The 17,316-nt window shown below is 41.6% G+C and overlaps 1 protein-coding gene across 1 annotated transcript in view; it reads left to right on the plus strand.

Annotated features, from left to right (window-relative positions):
• Positions 1 to 681: 681 nt before the first annotated feature.
• The window catches only part of mtnr1ab (melatonin receptor 1A b), a 73,746-nt gene continuing 57,111 nt past the window's right edge, over positions 682 to 17,316 (plus strand). The window contains exon 1 of the mRNA XM_078217966.1: positions 682 to 865. Coding sequence (XP_078074092.1) covers positions 682 to 865 — 184 coding nt within the window. The remainder of the gene's footprint in view (positions 866 to 17,316) is intronic.

A 17,316-nucleotide genomic window follows, 5' to 3' on the forward strand; every position in this document is an offset into this window, starting at 1 on the left:
CGAAATTGGGGCGGGCAAGCCAGTAAAATTGCGGCCATAGGCAGCGACCCCCAGATAGAAATAAGATCTTCACAAAAGATCTGTAAACCTTAAAAGTGACAAAAAGAACATCTGAATGAATAATCAAATAAAGTAATTAATTATTTAAAAAAAGACAGGAACTAATGGACAGGGACGGCTATGGACTAACTGCGCACGTATGGATGCGTGCAAATACTATCTGGGTGAATGAATGAATGAACAGTCGAATGAATTGAAAGGGCGACAGGCAGCAAAATGTGGCTGCCTTGGAATCAGTCAATGTGAGAATGAATCAAAGCTCCGTGCCTCCACCACACAGGGGCGGTGTTCTTTCACCGCTCAGTACAAACTCCCGTCACATGATGAAAGAGAGGGCACTAAAAGCTGAATTGCCACAAAACTAGCAATGTGATGGAGAGACCGAGTGATATAAAAGTCCTGCGCCCGATAGATCGGCAGCTTCCGAAAAGTTAGATTGCAATCATTAAATATACATAGACATAGCGTTAACCACGATGGATTCAGGTGGAGATTGCATTGGTCAATTTCATCACTGGTGACCAATTATGAAATTTAGCCGGGTCGGCTTTGGATCGAATGGTTGATTATTTTCCTTCTTTGAATTTACATTTGCTAAACACCAAGTTAGAGGCAACCAAAATGAATGCGAATATTAGCTGTTTAAACAGTTCTAGTCCGGTACCTCAGCAGTTCATTCTCGACCGCCCACCTTGGGTCGCAAACACCCTGGCGGGACTGCTGATATTTACCATTGTGATCGATATCTTGGGAAATCTACTCGTTATCTTATCAGTTTACAGGAACAAGAAATTGAGGAACGCCGGTGAGTCCAGTACATTGTCTGTGTGATAAGTTATATCTTTGTGTTTCCTATTTAATGTGTTAGCTTCTGCATTGAGTTTCATCAGGACGATGCTGCTAATTATTAAGTTTTTCTGTAAAAGTTAAGTAAGGTGTTTGCCAGATCCTCCGTGATGTTGTGTATTTTTACATCCAGACAGCACCGGTCACTGACACACTCATCCCGTGAAATCTTAGCGGCGAAACAGATAAAAGATTGAAATCATCGCCCTGATTGGCAGATCATCTGCTTAACTGGGGATCAGCTCGGACAGGATGTTGCTGATACAATCATAGCAAGAGGCCATTCGGCCCATTGCGCCCGTGTCCGCTCTTTGAATGAACTATCCAATAACTCCCCACTTTCCCCGTCCTTTCCTTGAAATCCTGCAAATTTTACCCTCTCATCAGTTTATGCAACTGAAGTGACTGTTTAACCGTCTTCTAACATCTGTTCAGACAACGCCTTCCCGATGTTTGCCATTTTTAAAGTGGGCATTTCCCGTATTTTTTTCTAAATTTGGCACCGGGTGTGAGTTGCAGTAAGTGGAGGGGTGATTGGGGGGGGGGGGGGGTGAGTTGAGGGGAGTGGGGTGGTCGGAAAAGGAATTGTTTCACAATTAGAGTGAAAAATCATCTCGACTCTTCCATTATTATAATGGTGACAATTACATTCTCTAGTGAAGAGATGATTTGAATAATTGGCCACTAGAGACCTCACACCAGCCAGGGTGGAACACCTCACTTTACGCCGGTGAAATATAAACATTACGTTCATTTGGGGGGATCTATCTAGCTATCCTCTCTTTATTTACAGCACAGAGGGAGTGTGTGAGAAGCCGCGGTCCACTTGTAGTGTCAATGTTTTGTTTGGCGCCAATAGGAATGTGCCTGTTGATTTCATCTTGAACAGTGAGATTATCCAATTGCAGGAGCGAGTGGTCAAGATTGCAGTGAGACTGTGAAAGGATCAAATAAAATATTTGTTTATGTATCAGGTTCAGCAGCGTTAGATTTGTCCCCATACTTCACGCATTAATACGTTTTGTACGTGCTGTTGAGCGAACAGAAAGGGTGTTAAAATGAGATGTTATCAGTGATACTGAGATGTCTTCCCCCACTCCCCCAACGCGACATTTTAAGTTTGGGTTTTAATGGGGCTAACTAATACCTGTTGAATCCATCCACAAAAGGAAAGCTCCAAAGAGAAGTATTTTTTTAACCCCATGTAACCACTTTTCATAGAACACTTTCTGAAGAAAATTAACACACACATACTTCATTGAAATGGAAATATCGATTATCTTCTATCCGAGTACACCATAGATCGAAATAGTGCAGAAAGCGGCCATGCGGCCCATCGTCCCTCTACTGAATTTTGGAAAGAGCTCTCCCACTCGTCCCACTCCCTGCTCCTTCCCTATAGCCCTGAAACTACCACTGCTTCCAGCATTTATCCAGATCCACTACTATCTTCAATCTTTATTCATAAATAAATGAATTTTGACTTGGTGTTATTTTTATTTTTACAACACAACAATAAGTATTTCTCTGGTAAAATTCTTGCCTCTGGTGATGCTGATCTCTGCTGAAGTTTGTGAAGAATTCATTGGTGCAAAATTTAAATACAGCTTTCCAGCAACGCACCCTCTGGCAAATATGAGATAATCCTGTATTGTCCTTTCCATTCCGTCTTAAGTTGAAATTTGTTACAGTTGGTATTTAAGCTTCTTCATTATATTTTGCCATGTACTATACATAATATATCAATAGATTGACATGTATAATAATTCAGGATTATCTACCCTTTTCCCTTGAACTTCAAATGTTATTGAGTGTATTGAAATGATTTTCTTTGAGTTCTCTGAAAATTGTCCCATAAAAAGTTATTACATGAGGGATATCAAAGAAAATGAGAAAAAATCTCTTTTACAGTTGTCAGGGACGAATTCAAAGTTGAGGCTGATAATTCTATGACTTTCTGTGAGATACTTCAACAGATGTTCACCTCAATAAAACTGTTGTTGTGCTCCCTTTCCCCCCCCCCCCCCCCCCACCCTCTCAAAGTAGATGTTAAGGTATTGGTGGAATAAGATGGAAAAGTATGAGGAGAGAAAATTATTCAACCCACCCCAGAATTGCCATGCGCTAATTTCATTAACTTGTCCATCATATTATGGTGTTCATTTACTGGGAAAGTATGTACTTGTTTGACAGACTCTCCTACTTCATTGACAGATATCATTGGAAACAGTAAAGTAACAGATTTCCATTATAGAAAAGTTACAGCACACACAACTGATTGGCAGTGAAATATTGTGAACATATACATAAGGTGCATATTTTCAGGGGGTAGAAAAAATACAGAAAGGCATTTGTGAGAATGCAGAACAAATCAGTTTCTACAGCTCAGAGTTTAAGGTTCTTTGTGATGTATTCAAAGTATGATAGGTATCATTTCCTCTCTACTTTCACATCATTTGCTTTTTAAAATCATTTTTCCGGCATTCAGTCCAGCAACTTGCAAACTTTCATTAAAAGATAGGCTCAAAGTGCAAATTTTACAAGCAAGTTGAAAGTAACATTACAACAAAAGAAGCAACAGAAAAAAATCAGAAGAAATATAAGCGTGAGGAAAATCTTTTTCATGCAGCGTATGGTTGAGATCAGGAGTGCACTGCTTGAAAGTAAGGTGGAGGCAGGTTTAATTAAGGCATTTACGAGGGAATTGGGATATTATCTGAAAAGGGAGAACGTACGGACGGAGCCATGGGGAGAAGACCAGAGAGTAGCATTAGGTGAATTGCACCTTTAGAGAGGCAATGCAGATGTGATAGGCCAAATGGCATCCTTCTACACTCTAATCATTCTGCGATGACAAAGAAAGTGACTATGCATTATACGTAGAACATGAGCAGGCATCACAGTGAAGCAGCACATACTGTCTTGCTTGGAAATGATAGGAATTTTTAATTAGTGTTAATACTTCATACCTACTGCACTTTCCAACATGTCTCTTGATGTTATAACTTATAATTTTGTCACAAATATTCTAATTTGGAAGACCAAGTATTTACAATTTGTTTTAAGGATTCCTTTCCACATTAATAGCATTTACTGGTTATTTAAGATTTGCAGAAATATATGTCTCATCTTAATGTGAAATGATGAAAATGATTCTCACTGTGTGGTTATTTTCATTTGTCTTCAGGACTGGTTTAAATTTGCTGCCTTGTGAGAGAGAGGGACTTTTATTGTTTATTCAGAATATCAGCTTTTGACATTGGAGCTTAAACTTCAATAAACATAAAGTTATTTTGTTTTTCTTGGCAATCAAATGAGTAGATATATTTTAAACAAGCAAGAGTAAAATGCCTCTGACAACTCTTTCCTCAGAGCAGGTCGTTTTTAAACTATCCTTTCCAAATAACTAAATTACTATAGAAATAAATACAAACATTTTGACAATAAAAAGTATTTGTACATTCAAAAGTATTCAAGGCACTCTTGAGAAAACATATTAAATGCAGTGAGATCAAGTGCAGCAAGTTACTGCAAACCTGAATTGTGGCACTGTTCTGTGAATCATTAAAATTATAATATTTCCTCCTAAATTTTCTTCCAGTTTTGCTTTGTGGGTTTATGTGTGAAGTAAAGCTATTGCAGGTGTTAGTGCACTAACATTGTAATTATAACACACTGCTGCTATGAATAGTTGTGGAACATAAAGCCCATCTGGCAAGATCACGGTCAATAATATTTCCAAGAATTGCTGTGCATGCTTGTAAATAGTCAAAGGGCTCTGTTTTTCAGGTGGCTATGTTTTAATGTTAGGAGATCACAGATGGCAGAGTTATTTTCTTCATAAGTTTAGGATACTTAGTAACACATTTAAGAAGTGTCCTGGAGATCTAGTAGACCACATGAGCACTCTAAACCTGACTTCACGGCATATTTGCATTGATGTGTAGTCAAAACCACTCTTCACCTTCAAGAAGAGCTGCAATGTGACAACAAAGCTCAGTGTTGTCTTTGAAGGAGTTCATGAATGAACAAAGAGGGTAATATGGACATCCGGCTTGGAGAAAATAAAATGTGATATGATCAGGCTCGTGATCATTTTGCATGAATTGCAGGCATTATTTAGAGAAGCAGTAAACTTTAGTCCAGGAAATATCTATTCAATGCAAATCCATTTATTTAGTACACTTCCAACATTCAGTGTACTTTCTAGTTACAATTATAGAATCCTATTGATGAAAACAAGTGTAATTTAATTTTGATTCCATACATTTATAGTGCATTAGTAACCAGAATATTAATAATTATGATTCAGCATTTTGCAAAAGCAAGTTTATCTTGAATGCATCAGAATGCATATTTTCTAGTTTGTTAAACAACATCTAGTGCAAATGTGACAGGTCATATTTTTCCTTTCCACTCTCTTGGGCATATTGTGCTAAAAATAATTTTACGGAGTATTTCAGATGTTTAACTTGTATTTATTTCCACTCCAGTTAAACTGAAAAAACAAATAATTATTGCCATCAATGTCATATACAGTATATTTTAACATTGGCTACTCTTCTGTCAGAGCTGCTGCTTTTGGATAAGCCCCTCAAGTGAATGCAAAAGATCCATCTCACTATTTTGAAAAAGAGCAGCTGAGTTTTCTCTCTGGTATCCTGACAATATTTATCACTCAAACAGGATTATTACAAATAAATAGAGCTTCTGGTCATTTTCTCCTTGTTGTTTGTGGCTATTTGCTGTGTGCAACATTGATTGCCATATTTCCTACATTACAACAATGACTACAATAGTACCGCTTTGACTGTATGGAGGGGGGGTGGGGGTCCGGGGGTTAGATGAACATGCATGGTTCACGGAGGCAACGGCACATTGAAAATTGGAGCTGCCTTCACTCGGAAGCAATTGTCATCACCGAAGGTTCTGAAACATGACGTAATTTTTTTTGAATTAGAGGAAAAGGTTTAAATCTCCCAGAGTTCTTTGGAGAAATCAGGTACTTTTTTATGTGGGCATTAATGTTTGTAAAATATGGATATAGCCTGTAGAACTGTCAGCCTCTAGAGCTGGTAAGTTTTGGAATCATTTAAATTCTTGCTTTTAAATTTTGAAAAAAATAGCCTGTTGTCTCTGATTTAAAAATAAATCTGTCTTTGCAATTTCAATTGCTGTTTGTTGACATAAGTCTGAGGATTACCATCATAGTTTAAGTATTGATTGACTGCTTCCACACACATAACAATATTGCAGTGGGATTGGGAACTATAGATTCGCAGTTTGATTGACAGCTGCAAAAAGATAGAAATGGATTGTTATCTCTAATGTGGGGCTATGAATACAAACGTTTGTTCACATAAGGGGTTAAGTACTTGAATGTATTTAACTATATTGAATGGACTTTTATCAATGAGAGTGCACTTTTAGTTCAGAAAGGATTCAGGGTAATTTATTATTTTGAATTGAGGATTAGCTAACCAAGAGAAAACAGAGTCGGGATAAATGGGTCTTTTTCGGGTTGGCAAGATGTAATTAATCGGGTGCCACAGGATTTGGTCCTCAGGCCCCAACTATTTACAATTTACGTTAATGACTTGGATGCACAGCCAAATTTGCAGGTGACACTAAAATAGGTGATTTAGTAAGTTGCGATAATGAAATTATAAAATTTACAAATGGATATGGGTAGGTTAAGTGAATGGGGCAAAATTTGGTAGATAGAATTTAACGTGCATAAGTTTGAGGTTTTCCATTTTGGTAGGAAAAATCCAAAGGCAAACTATTATCTAAATGGAGAGAAACTTTGGAGTGCTTTGGTGCAAAGAGATCTGGGTGTCTTTGTGCATGAATCACAGGCAACTAGTATGCAGATGCAGCAGGTATTAAGGATGGCAAATGTAACCTTGGCATTTATTGCTCAAGGAATAGAATATAACAGCAGTGAAATGTGGCTGCTACCGTACTAAGTATTAGCGAGACCACACTTAGAATATTGTGTTCAGTTTTGGTTCCTTTACTTGAGGAGGGATGTAATTGTGTTGGAGGCGGTCCAGAGGGGGTGCACTAGATTGATTCCAAAGATTAAGGTTTTGTTTACAAAGGGAGATTGGACAGTTTAGGCTTATACTCCCTGGAGTTCAGAAGAATGAGAGGAGATCAAATTGAGGTGTACAAGATGCTAAAGGGGATTGACAAAGTGGATGTGGAGAGGATGTTTCCTCTTGTAGGGCAACCTAGAGCAAGAGGACAGAGTTTTAGGATAAGGGGTAGCAGATTTAAAATAGAGATAAGGAGAAATTACTTCTTTCAAAGGGTCATGAGTCTGTGGAATTCACCACCCCAGAGTGTGGTGGATGCCAGAACTTTGAGTAAATTTATGGATGAGAGAAGTGGACAGATTTTTAATTAATAAGAGTTTGAAGGGCAATGGTGAACAGAGAGGAAAGTGGAATTGAGGCCAAGATGAGATCAGCCATGATTGTACTGAATGGCGGAGCGGGCTTGAGGATCTAAATGCCTACTCCTGTTCTTAGTTCTTATATTCTTATGATTCTTATGAAATCTGTAATAAATATGTCAAACTTTATTTTATTTCATCTCAGCCTGGACCCTCAGGCCTGCCCATGGTGGATACCAGGGTTAGTTGGCAACGAGCGTACAAGAGCAAAGGATGTTGGGTGGGGGTCCTTGGTTGGCACAAATTGGCACCAAGGTGACATAGGAGCTATAGGGAGTGGATAGAGGGCAATAGGTAGGCATGGTGGGTAAGAGATGCATAAATGTGTGTGGAGAGGGCATGAGGTGGCATGATTTGGCATGGATGGGGCGTAGGGAATGTGTGGGTGTATGAGTAGTGAGGGCTAGAGAACCTTACTGTTTGTATTAGAACGAAGAAAATTACAGCACAGGAACAGGCCCTTTGGCCCTCCAAGCCTGCATCGATCAGGCTGCCCAGCTGAATTAAAACCCTGTACCCTTCCAGGGACCATATCTCTCTATTCCCATTCTATTCATGTATTTATCCAGATGTCCCTTAAAAATCACTATCATATCTGCTTCCACTATCGTTCCCAGCAGTGAGTTCCAGGCACCCACCACACTCTGTGTAAAAAAAAAAACTTGCCTCGTACATCTCCTTTAAACCTTGCCCCTCACACCTTAAACCAATGCCCCCTAGTAATTGACTCTTCCACCCTGGGAAAAAGCTTCTGACTATCCGCTCTGTCCATGCCCCTCATAATCTTGTAGGCTTCTGTCAGGTCGCCCCTCAACCTCCATCGTTCCAGTGAGAACAAACCAAGTTTCTCCAACCTCTCCTTATAGTTAATGCCCTCCATACCAGGCAACATCCTGGTAAATCTTTTCTGTACCCTCTCCAAAGCCCCCACATCCTTCTGGTAGTGTGGCGACCAGAATTGAACACTATATTGCAAGTTTGGCCAAACTAAGGTTCTATAAAGCTGCAACATGACTTGCCAATTTTTAAACTCAATACCCCGGCCAATGAAGGCAAGCATGCCATATGCCTTCTTGACTATCTTCTCCACCTGCGTTGCCACTTTCAGTGACCTGTGTACCTGTACACCAGATCCCTCTGCCTATCATACTCTTAAGGGTTCTGCCATTTACTGTATATTTCCTATCTTTATTAGACCTTCCAAAATGCATTACCTCACATTTGTCCAAATTAAACTCCATCTGCCATTTCTCCGCCCAGGTCTCTAACCGATCCTCTGATGGTCCTCATCACTATCTGCAAATCCACCAACCTTTATGTCGTCCGCAAACTTACTAATCAAACCAGTTACATTTTCCTCCAAATCATTTATATATATATATTATGAACGGCAAATGTCCCAGCACTGATCCCTGAGGAACGCCACTTGTCACAGCCCTCCATTCAGAAATACACCCTGCTATCCTCTGTCTTCTATGACCGAGCAAGTTCTGTATCCACCTTGCCAGCTCATCTCTGATCCCGTGCAACTTCACTTTCTGCACCAGTCTGCCATGAGAGACCTTGTCAACGGCCTTACTGCAGTCCATGTAGACAACATCCACTGCCCTTCACTGGTCAATTCATCTTCCCCACCTCCTTGAAAAACTCGAACAAGTTAGTGAGACACAACCTCCCCTTTGTTGCCATATTGCCTTTCGTTAATACGTCCACTTATTTCGAAGTGGGAGTAAATACTGTCTCGAAGAATCCTCTCCAATAATTTCCCTACCACTGACGTAAAGCTCACCGGCCTGCAATTACTTGGATTATCCTCGCTACCCTTCTTAAACAAAGGGACAACATTGGCTATTCTCCAATTGTCTAGGACCTCCCCTGTAGCCAGTGAGGATACAAAGATTTCTCTCAAGGCCCCAGCAATTTCCCCCCTTCCTCCCTAGGTTGCAACGTCTATTTCACACTCCCCATGACAATGTCTCTTGGCTAACATTCAACAATAAAAGCCACCAACAAAAACCTTTGTAAAACTTTGCGTGTCTGGAACAAGCTGCCAGAGGTAGTAGTAGAGGTGGGCACAATTTTGTCTTTTAAAAAGCGTTTAGACAGTTACATGGGTAAAATGGGTATAGAGGGATATGGGCCAAATGCAGGCAATTGGAAATAGCTTAGGGGTTTAAAAAAAAGGGCGGCATGGACAAGTTGGCCGAAGGGCCTGTTTTCATGCTGTAAACCTCTATCATTCTATCACTCCATGAAAATGTTTTTAGACAGCAACATTTGCAATTATGCAAACAACAAGGAACCATTCACGCTTATGCATTCTCTTAATGGCTGACTTGCAGCTGCCTTACCTGGTGCTCCTACGCAGTGCTACCCTAATGGTTGCAGCATGACTGATGGAATGAGCCCCAGACTGGGGGAGATTGCAGATGACCTTGGAGGACATTCTGAAGCAGCTCTGGGTCTTGAGGAACAAGCTTTGGCAGCATTCAGTTGAGAGCCAAGTGCAAGAGCACTGTCAAAGTAGCAGCAGTGAAAGGACAAATGTTGTCAACCTGAGGGAGAATTTAAGTTCATCCTCCACGGAGCTACTGGCGCTTCCCTATGGTGGCACCTCAAGCTTTCCAGGAATCTGTGGCAGGCAGATTGTCGAACTGCTATAGGAGTCTGCATGCCCCTTTGATTGCTGAACTCTGCAGCTATGATGGCACCAAGCATCGATCTCATTACCTCAACCTCCTCAGGTCTGAGTTTCCACTGGAGAACTGAGATGTTGGGAGAGTTATGCCAATGCTGTAGTGGAAGCTGAGACAACAGCCAACATATGCTGTATCACGAGTGGGCCATGAGGACTGTCATCTAGGTAACCATCATATCCATGCTAGACAGGATGGGCTCCAAGCTCTGCCTGATTTCTTGTGCTGTGTCATGTATTCAAGACACAGATCATTTTTTAGATTTTACTGGCATCAAGGGGTATGGAGAGAAAGTGGGGATATAACTTTGAGATAGAGGATCAGCCATGATCATATTGAATGGCGGAGCAGTTTCGAAGGACTGAATGGGCAACTCCTGCTCCTAGTTTCTATGTGAAGTTAGACAACTCCCTGACAGTAACAAGAGATTATCTGGCAGTGCTAATCTTAACTCTATACTAGTCTCCAAAGTTCACAGCATGCTGATGACAGAGTTCGTCACTGGGATTGTAAAATCAAGTGACGATACCGCCTCATCATTGATGAAGAGTTGCTGCTGCCCTTCATTCTGGCTCTGCTAAAGCTGTCTAGGTGGTGGGTCTAGGGGATCTGAAAGCATATAAGCAGAAGGAGGGGTTTGAGGTACGGGATGTGTTGGTGAGAAAGAACGTTCATCGTTGAGCCATCTGCAGCTTCCACTTGATACCTTATCTCAGGGTGAGGAGTGAGCTGAGAAGGGGCATAAGGCAGTCACTTACCATCACCCTGGACAACCTCTGCTGTGTCAGAACCACAGGCTAATGATCCAGACACCCACCTCCTTGAGGGGGCCTCAGGAGATGAATTAATGCAGGCTGCCTTCTGGCTGCCTGATGTGATGTGCAACCTACTCCTGCAAGAGAGAATGGCAGTGATTGTGTGCACTATGATTGGTTGATGTTCCTGCCATAGCTGAATAGCCATAGGCTTTGGAAGATAGCAGAAGGTAGGTGTGTTGCTGGCAGCTTTGGTAGATGTGGGTGAGGTGCAGTATGTGAATGCTAGCTGTGAGTCCTGAGTGCCTGAGAGAGTTTCTGGGTACATGATGAAGGTGTAGTGTTGCTGGCTGGGCCAGCATTTATTGCCCATCCTTAATTTCCCTCCATTTCAGAGGGCATTTGAGTGTCAACCACATTGTTGTGCATCTGGAGTCACGTGTAGGTCAGACTTGGTAAGGATGAGAGCTTTCTTTCCCTAAAGGGCATTAGTGAATGAGATGGGTTTTTATGATAATCGACAATGGTTTCACGGTCATCATTAGACTTTTAATTCCAGCTATTGAATTCAAATTTCTGCCATCGTGGGATTTGAACCCAAGTCCCCAGATCTTGCTCTGGGTCTCTGGATTACTAGTCCAGTGACAGTACCACTACACCACTGCCTCCTCCACCTTCACTCACATTGACCACCTGTATGAGGTCATTGTATTTATTTTTTGCCATGTCCTTGGCATCAGAACCTGTGCAATAATCTCCTGGGCAATGTGCTCCCATTCCCACTGCAGGTTGGTTTGTGAGGGCTTTCTGCCCACCCAGGGAAAACATAACCTTTGTCATGGACTCTATCTCGGTCAGCAGAGTTTCCATGTCACTGTTGCTAAACCTGAGAGTACACCCCCTTGTGTTCTGAGCCATTCTGCTTCCTACAATCTTCCCAGTTAATTGCCCAGCAGCCTTCGGTCAGCAGTGGAGTTTCCCTTTAATATGGACTCTGCCTTTTAACAAGGGAAGGCTGGTTGGACCATGTGATTTGCTAATAAACCATGTTATTTGCCAACAGGGTTTGCCTGACCCCTCTTGCAGAGGACCAGGCAGCATTTCAGAGAGTAGCGCAGCATGAGAGTTGTATAGCCCAGTGCTATCATTCAGATGGGGCAGATACACCAAAATTGCATAGTGCCCACCTTGATATGAACGGGAGCGAGCAGATCATGACTCCCACATGCAAAAAACAGAGTTATCCAAGTTCTAGCCTGCAAAGTCTAAACCAGGAAATATAAATTTGAATATTTAATTCAATGTGAAATCTTAAATTGAATACAAAGTAAAAAGAGAGAAAGAAAGATAAGAATAAGAGAGTGAAGGAGAGGTAAGAGAAAGAAAAAGTAAAAAAAAAGTATTTAAAAGAAATCTCCAACCATGATTAAATTCTGAAGAAATGGGACACCACACTTTAAATGTTACATTTTCAATGCCTGAGTCATTGCTTGGCAGTGATTAAGACTCATCATGCCTTTAAATATTACTTACAGCTGAATGCCCCAGCCCTATCTTTTAGTGACATGGCTAACAAGTGGGTAAGTGTACTAACTCATGGCTTTGCATGGATTTCAAAACTGAGTCTGTTGGTGAGGTACTGTTATAGCACAGCCTGTGAAGGAGCAGGGTAACTCAGACAGCAACTTCCGGATTCCCACGTTTAACTGCAAATGTGCGGGCTCCAGAAGTTACTATCTGATTTACTCCACAATAACGGTGACCACCTCATAGCTTTTATGAGTGCAAAATCTGGGCACTTGTAATCCATGTGCTGTGGAGAATGAAGATTTTGTTTTAGTGACTGAGAGGTTTTTATTAAATGTTTTTCTTTCATTTTAAACACATAAGAAACTATACTTGCAGGAAAACAGTTGTCATTGTTTCCTTGATTATTTTTCTGCAGTTAATAAAATCAGAGTTTATTGATTTGTTATTGCCCTGATAATTCATTTCGATAATCTGTGTTGGTGTCCAAAGCTTTCAGGAATTTTTGTTGTTCATTTTTAGATTTGGTCAATTTGTGTCTTCTTTGCTCCTACCGCTGAAAACACTCAAGAGAAAAACTGGTGCCTTTGATTTGCTTGAGGTAGTTATTCCAATTTAAAATGAAACAAAACCAATTTTATCCAAAAGCAGAATACTGTGGATTCTGGAAATTTGAAATAAGAACAGAAAATGCTGTAAAGAAAACTCAGCAGGTTATGTCTGCGTGGAAAGAGAAGCAGAGTTAAAGTTTCAGACCTGCGTCCTTCTATCAGAAACGTCAGCATGAAAGCAAGGTGGAGAATTAAAATGATAGGCTGTCCGAAGCTTGGGGTCGTGCTTGCGGACTGAACCGAGGTGCTCACAAAGTGAACACCCAACCTGTATTTGGCCTCCCCAGTGTAGAGGATTCTGAGCAGTGCATGCAATAGACTAAATTGAAAAATGTACATTTCTGTCCTCAAACTACTGCACTCTTCCATTGGGGCTCAATGTCCACAAAAGGAACCTCATCTGATCTTTCAGTTACGCCCTTTGCAGTCTTATGGACTCAACACTGAATTTAACAATTTCAGACATAAACTGTCCCCATTTTGTTTCCTTTACTTTGCTTGTGTTTTTTTTCAGTTACCAGCACACCTCCTCTATTTTCTTTTAGTCGTTCAGTGGATGTGGGCTTCGCTGGCTGGGCCAGCATTTATTGCCCAACCCTAATTACTCTGAGTGGCTTGCCAGGACATTTCAGAGGGCATTTAAGAGTCAACCACATTGCTGTGGCTCTGGAGCCTCCTGTAGACTGGACGAGGTAAGGACGGCAGATTTCCTTCCCTACAGGACTTTAGTGAACCAGATGGTTTTTGACCATGATCTAATGATGACCATAAACCCATTGACAATCGACTTTTAATTCCAGTTTCTTTCAAATTCAAATTTCACCATCTGTCGTGATGGGATTTGAACCTGCATCCCAGATTACTCGGGGTATCTGGATTACTAGTCCAGCGACAATACCATTACACCACCACCTCCCCTAGGCACAGCTTTTGTTTCTTCATGTTTTCCTCTTGCCCCATCACCATTCCCTTTGGCCCTGGAAAACAAACTCTTCTGTCATTCAATCTCTCCTGTCTTCCTACCCATCACAGGCCTTCCTTTGTCCTTGACCCACCCACCCTTTTCTCAAAGCTTAGTTCATTTCGAACATTTGAGTTCTGGTAAAGTTATCCTGAAATGTGAACTGTGTTTCTCTCTCCACACAGGTGCTCCCTAACCTGCTGAGCCTTTCTCCAGCATTTTCCAATTTAATTTCACTTCAACTTTGTGGGTGTAAATTTGATAGGCCCTGTAAACGGGCATGTGTACCGCAATGCACAATCAGCCAACATCCCTTTCATGTAATGCGGGCAGCATGCCAATATGTTGTTCACTGTTCTCAATGTGTTCAGCACTTGATTGAATAGATGCTTGAGCAGGCCGAGCACACATTAAAGATGGCCTTGCAATTCTTAAAGGAGAGGTGCATTGTGGCGAGAGTGAGTGTTGGCAGTCAAGTAGAAGTGAATTTGAGGTGAAAAATTGAATAATAGCATAACGTGAGAGGGTGCAGGCTGCAAGCTGTCCAGATGCTGCACTGGAGGCATTAATGGAAGAGTTTGAAAAAAGGAGAGATGTCATCTGTCTGTATATCGGCAAAGAGAACCTCCAGAAACCCACTCAGAAGGCAATGGAAGCAGATAGCTATTGAAGTTAATGCCAGGAGTCAAGCTCTGAGGACTTGGTGCAATGTTGTAAGAAATTCAGTGACCTTACAAGTGATCAAAGACCGTGAGTGCATCTTCAAAATCTATAGCCTACCAAGTAAATAGCCAGGCGCAGCCACTGCTCAATTTACCACAACATAGAAGCATAGAAGCACAGAAACATAGAAACATCGAAGATAGGAGCAGAAGGAGGCCATTTGACCCTTCAAACCTGGTCCGCCATTCATTAAGATGATGGCTGATCATCCAACACAATAGCCTAATCCTGCTTTTTCCCCATAACCTTTGATCCCAATCGCCCCAAGTGTTATATCTAGCCGCCTCTTGAATGCATTCAATGTTTTAGCATCAACTACTTCCTGTGGTCTCTTTGTCAAATGCTTTCTGAAAGTCCAAATATACCACATCGACTGGTTCCTCCTTGTCAACTCTACTAATTACATCTTCAAAGAATTCCAACAGATTTATCAAGTATGATTTCCCCTTCATAAATTCATGCTGACTCTGTCTGATCCTGTCACTGCTTTCCAAATGCTCTGCTGTCAAGTCCTTGATAATGGATTTAAGAATTTTTCCCACTACCGATGTTGAGCTTACTGGTCCATAATTCCCTGTTTTCTCTCCACCTCCCTCTTTGAATATTGGAGTGACATTCACTACCCTCCAATCTGCAGGGACTGTTCCAGAGTCTATAGAATCCTGGAAGATGATCACCAATGCATCCACTTCCTTAAGTACTCTGGGATGTAGATTATCAGGCCCTGGGGATTTATCCCCCTTCAATCCCAACAACTTTCCCAGTACCATTTCTCTACTAATATTGATCTCCCTCAGTTCTTCCCTCTCACTAAATCTTGTATTCTCCAACATTTCTGCCATTTGATTTGTGCCCTCTTTTGTTAAGACAGAGCTAAAGTATGTATTCAGTTGCTCGGCCATTTCTTTGTCCCCTGTTATACATTCTCCCATTTCTGTCTGTAGAGGATCTACATTTGTCTTCACCAACCTCTTTCTCTTCACATATCTATAGAAGCTCTTAATGTCAGTCTTTATGTTCCCATCACTCACCTGCCAACAATTACTATCCATCAGGCCACATAACTAACATTCATATGCTTTAGCTCACCCTCACACACTTAGCACTGCTCCAATCCTCACACCCACATCTCCATTTGCACTGCCAGCTATTCAACCATGATTCACACGACTCAAACAGATTGCACGACTCTCACTCAGACACTTCCTCCTCTCTTGCAAGATGAGATGCTGCACAATCATCTGTAGCAGGAACTAACTGGGTCAGGAGAGTCAGTGTCTGCAGGCACAGTTGCATGTACTAACCCCCATGGAGGAGGTGGTGCAGCCAATTTTGGGACAGCCGTTAATGAGGCTCTGGCATCAATGGGGCTGAAACCATCAAATATGACAATATACTCATTCCTAATCTTTTTTTTTGCATCCCAGTGACCTCTCATTTTGCTACGTTTTCTGATTTGCCAGCTGCATAAGGTGTGGGGTAATTCCAGGGATCGGCTGAAGACATTTGTTGGATCTCGCAAATGGTGTCCCATCAAGCAGGTGAGGGATGCGATGTTCACAAAGACAGAGGAGTACATAATATTCTGCATTGATAGTGCAAGTCTAGCTGAGAAAGCAACCAGCCTCAGTGTCATAACAGGATTCCCTCAGCTCTAGGGGTGATAGACTTTTTTTATTCATTCGTGGGACATGGGTGTCACTGGCTGGCCAGCATTTATTGCCCATCCCTAATTGCCCGCGGGCATTTGAGAGTCAACCACATTGCTGTGGCTTTGGAGTCACATGTAGGCCAGACCAAGTAAGGACAGCAGATTTCCTTCCCTAAAGGACATTAGTGAACTAGATGGGTTTTATTCTGCACACACATGGCCATTATGGCTCCCTCTGATCAGCCAGGCATGTTTGTGAAAGTGGTTATACTTGCTCAATATTCAAATAGTCTTCAATAAGCAGCAACAGATCCTGCAAATGTGCACAGGATTCCTGGGAAGCTGCCATGACTCTTACATTCTGAGACATTCCCAAGTGCCTCAATTGTCACTGCATCGGAAAATCTTAGTGAATACAGGCTTTGTGACAAGGGACGTCTACTGATGATCTGTCTGCTCACACCAATGGTGAATTTCAACACCTAGGTAGGGGATTCATATAACTACAATTAGCCTTCTGAAAATGTGCTTCAGATGTTAATAGCATTCTGGGAATGGTATCCAACACGGACTGTCAAGAGTCTCCTGTACTGTGGTGGTCTTCTGTGCTCTCTATAACTGGCACGACAGAGAGGAGTTGAGCTGGTGATGGATCATTCTCTCGAGTGCCCTGTTCCTCTGATAAAGAGCATGAGAGGGATGTTACATGGGCCCCAAAATATCTTCAGAAATTGGATAGATTTCTATTGGTTTGTTTCAAAACCTGTTTATCGTCTTCAAAGGATTACAAATGAAGAAAAGAGCCTAAAGGTAAAGGTTTGAAAGTCAGTGGTCGAATTTGAAAACACAACATAGATTCAGGAGGAGGAGAGTGGGGATGGGGTGGGGGGTCTGCAGGGGGAGTAGGTGGATAAGAGGGAGTGCTGAGCTGCTGAGTTACTGAGATTAATGCTTTGCAGGTTTTAATTTGTTGAAAGCAATATAGATATGTTTGGATGAAAGGGTTAAAAGTGCATTGATTTCTTT

The sequence above is a fragment of the Mustelus asterias genome, chromosome 1, assembly GCF_964213995.1.
Source record: "Mustelus asterias chromosome 1, sMusAst1.hap1.1, whole genome shotgun sequence".
Taxonomy (NCBI): Eukaryota; Metazoa; Chordata; class Chondrichthyes; order Carcharhiniformes; family Triakidae; genus Mustelus; species Mustelus asterias.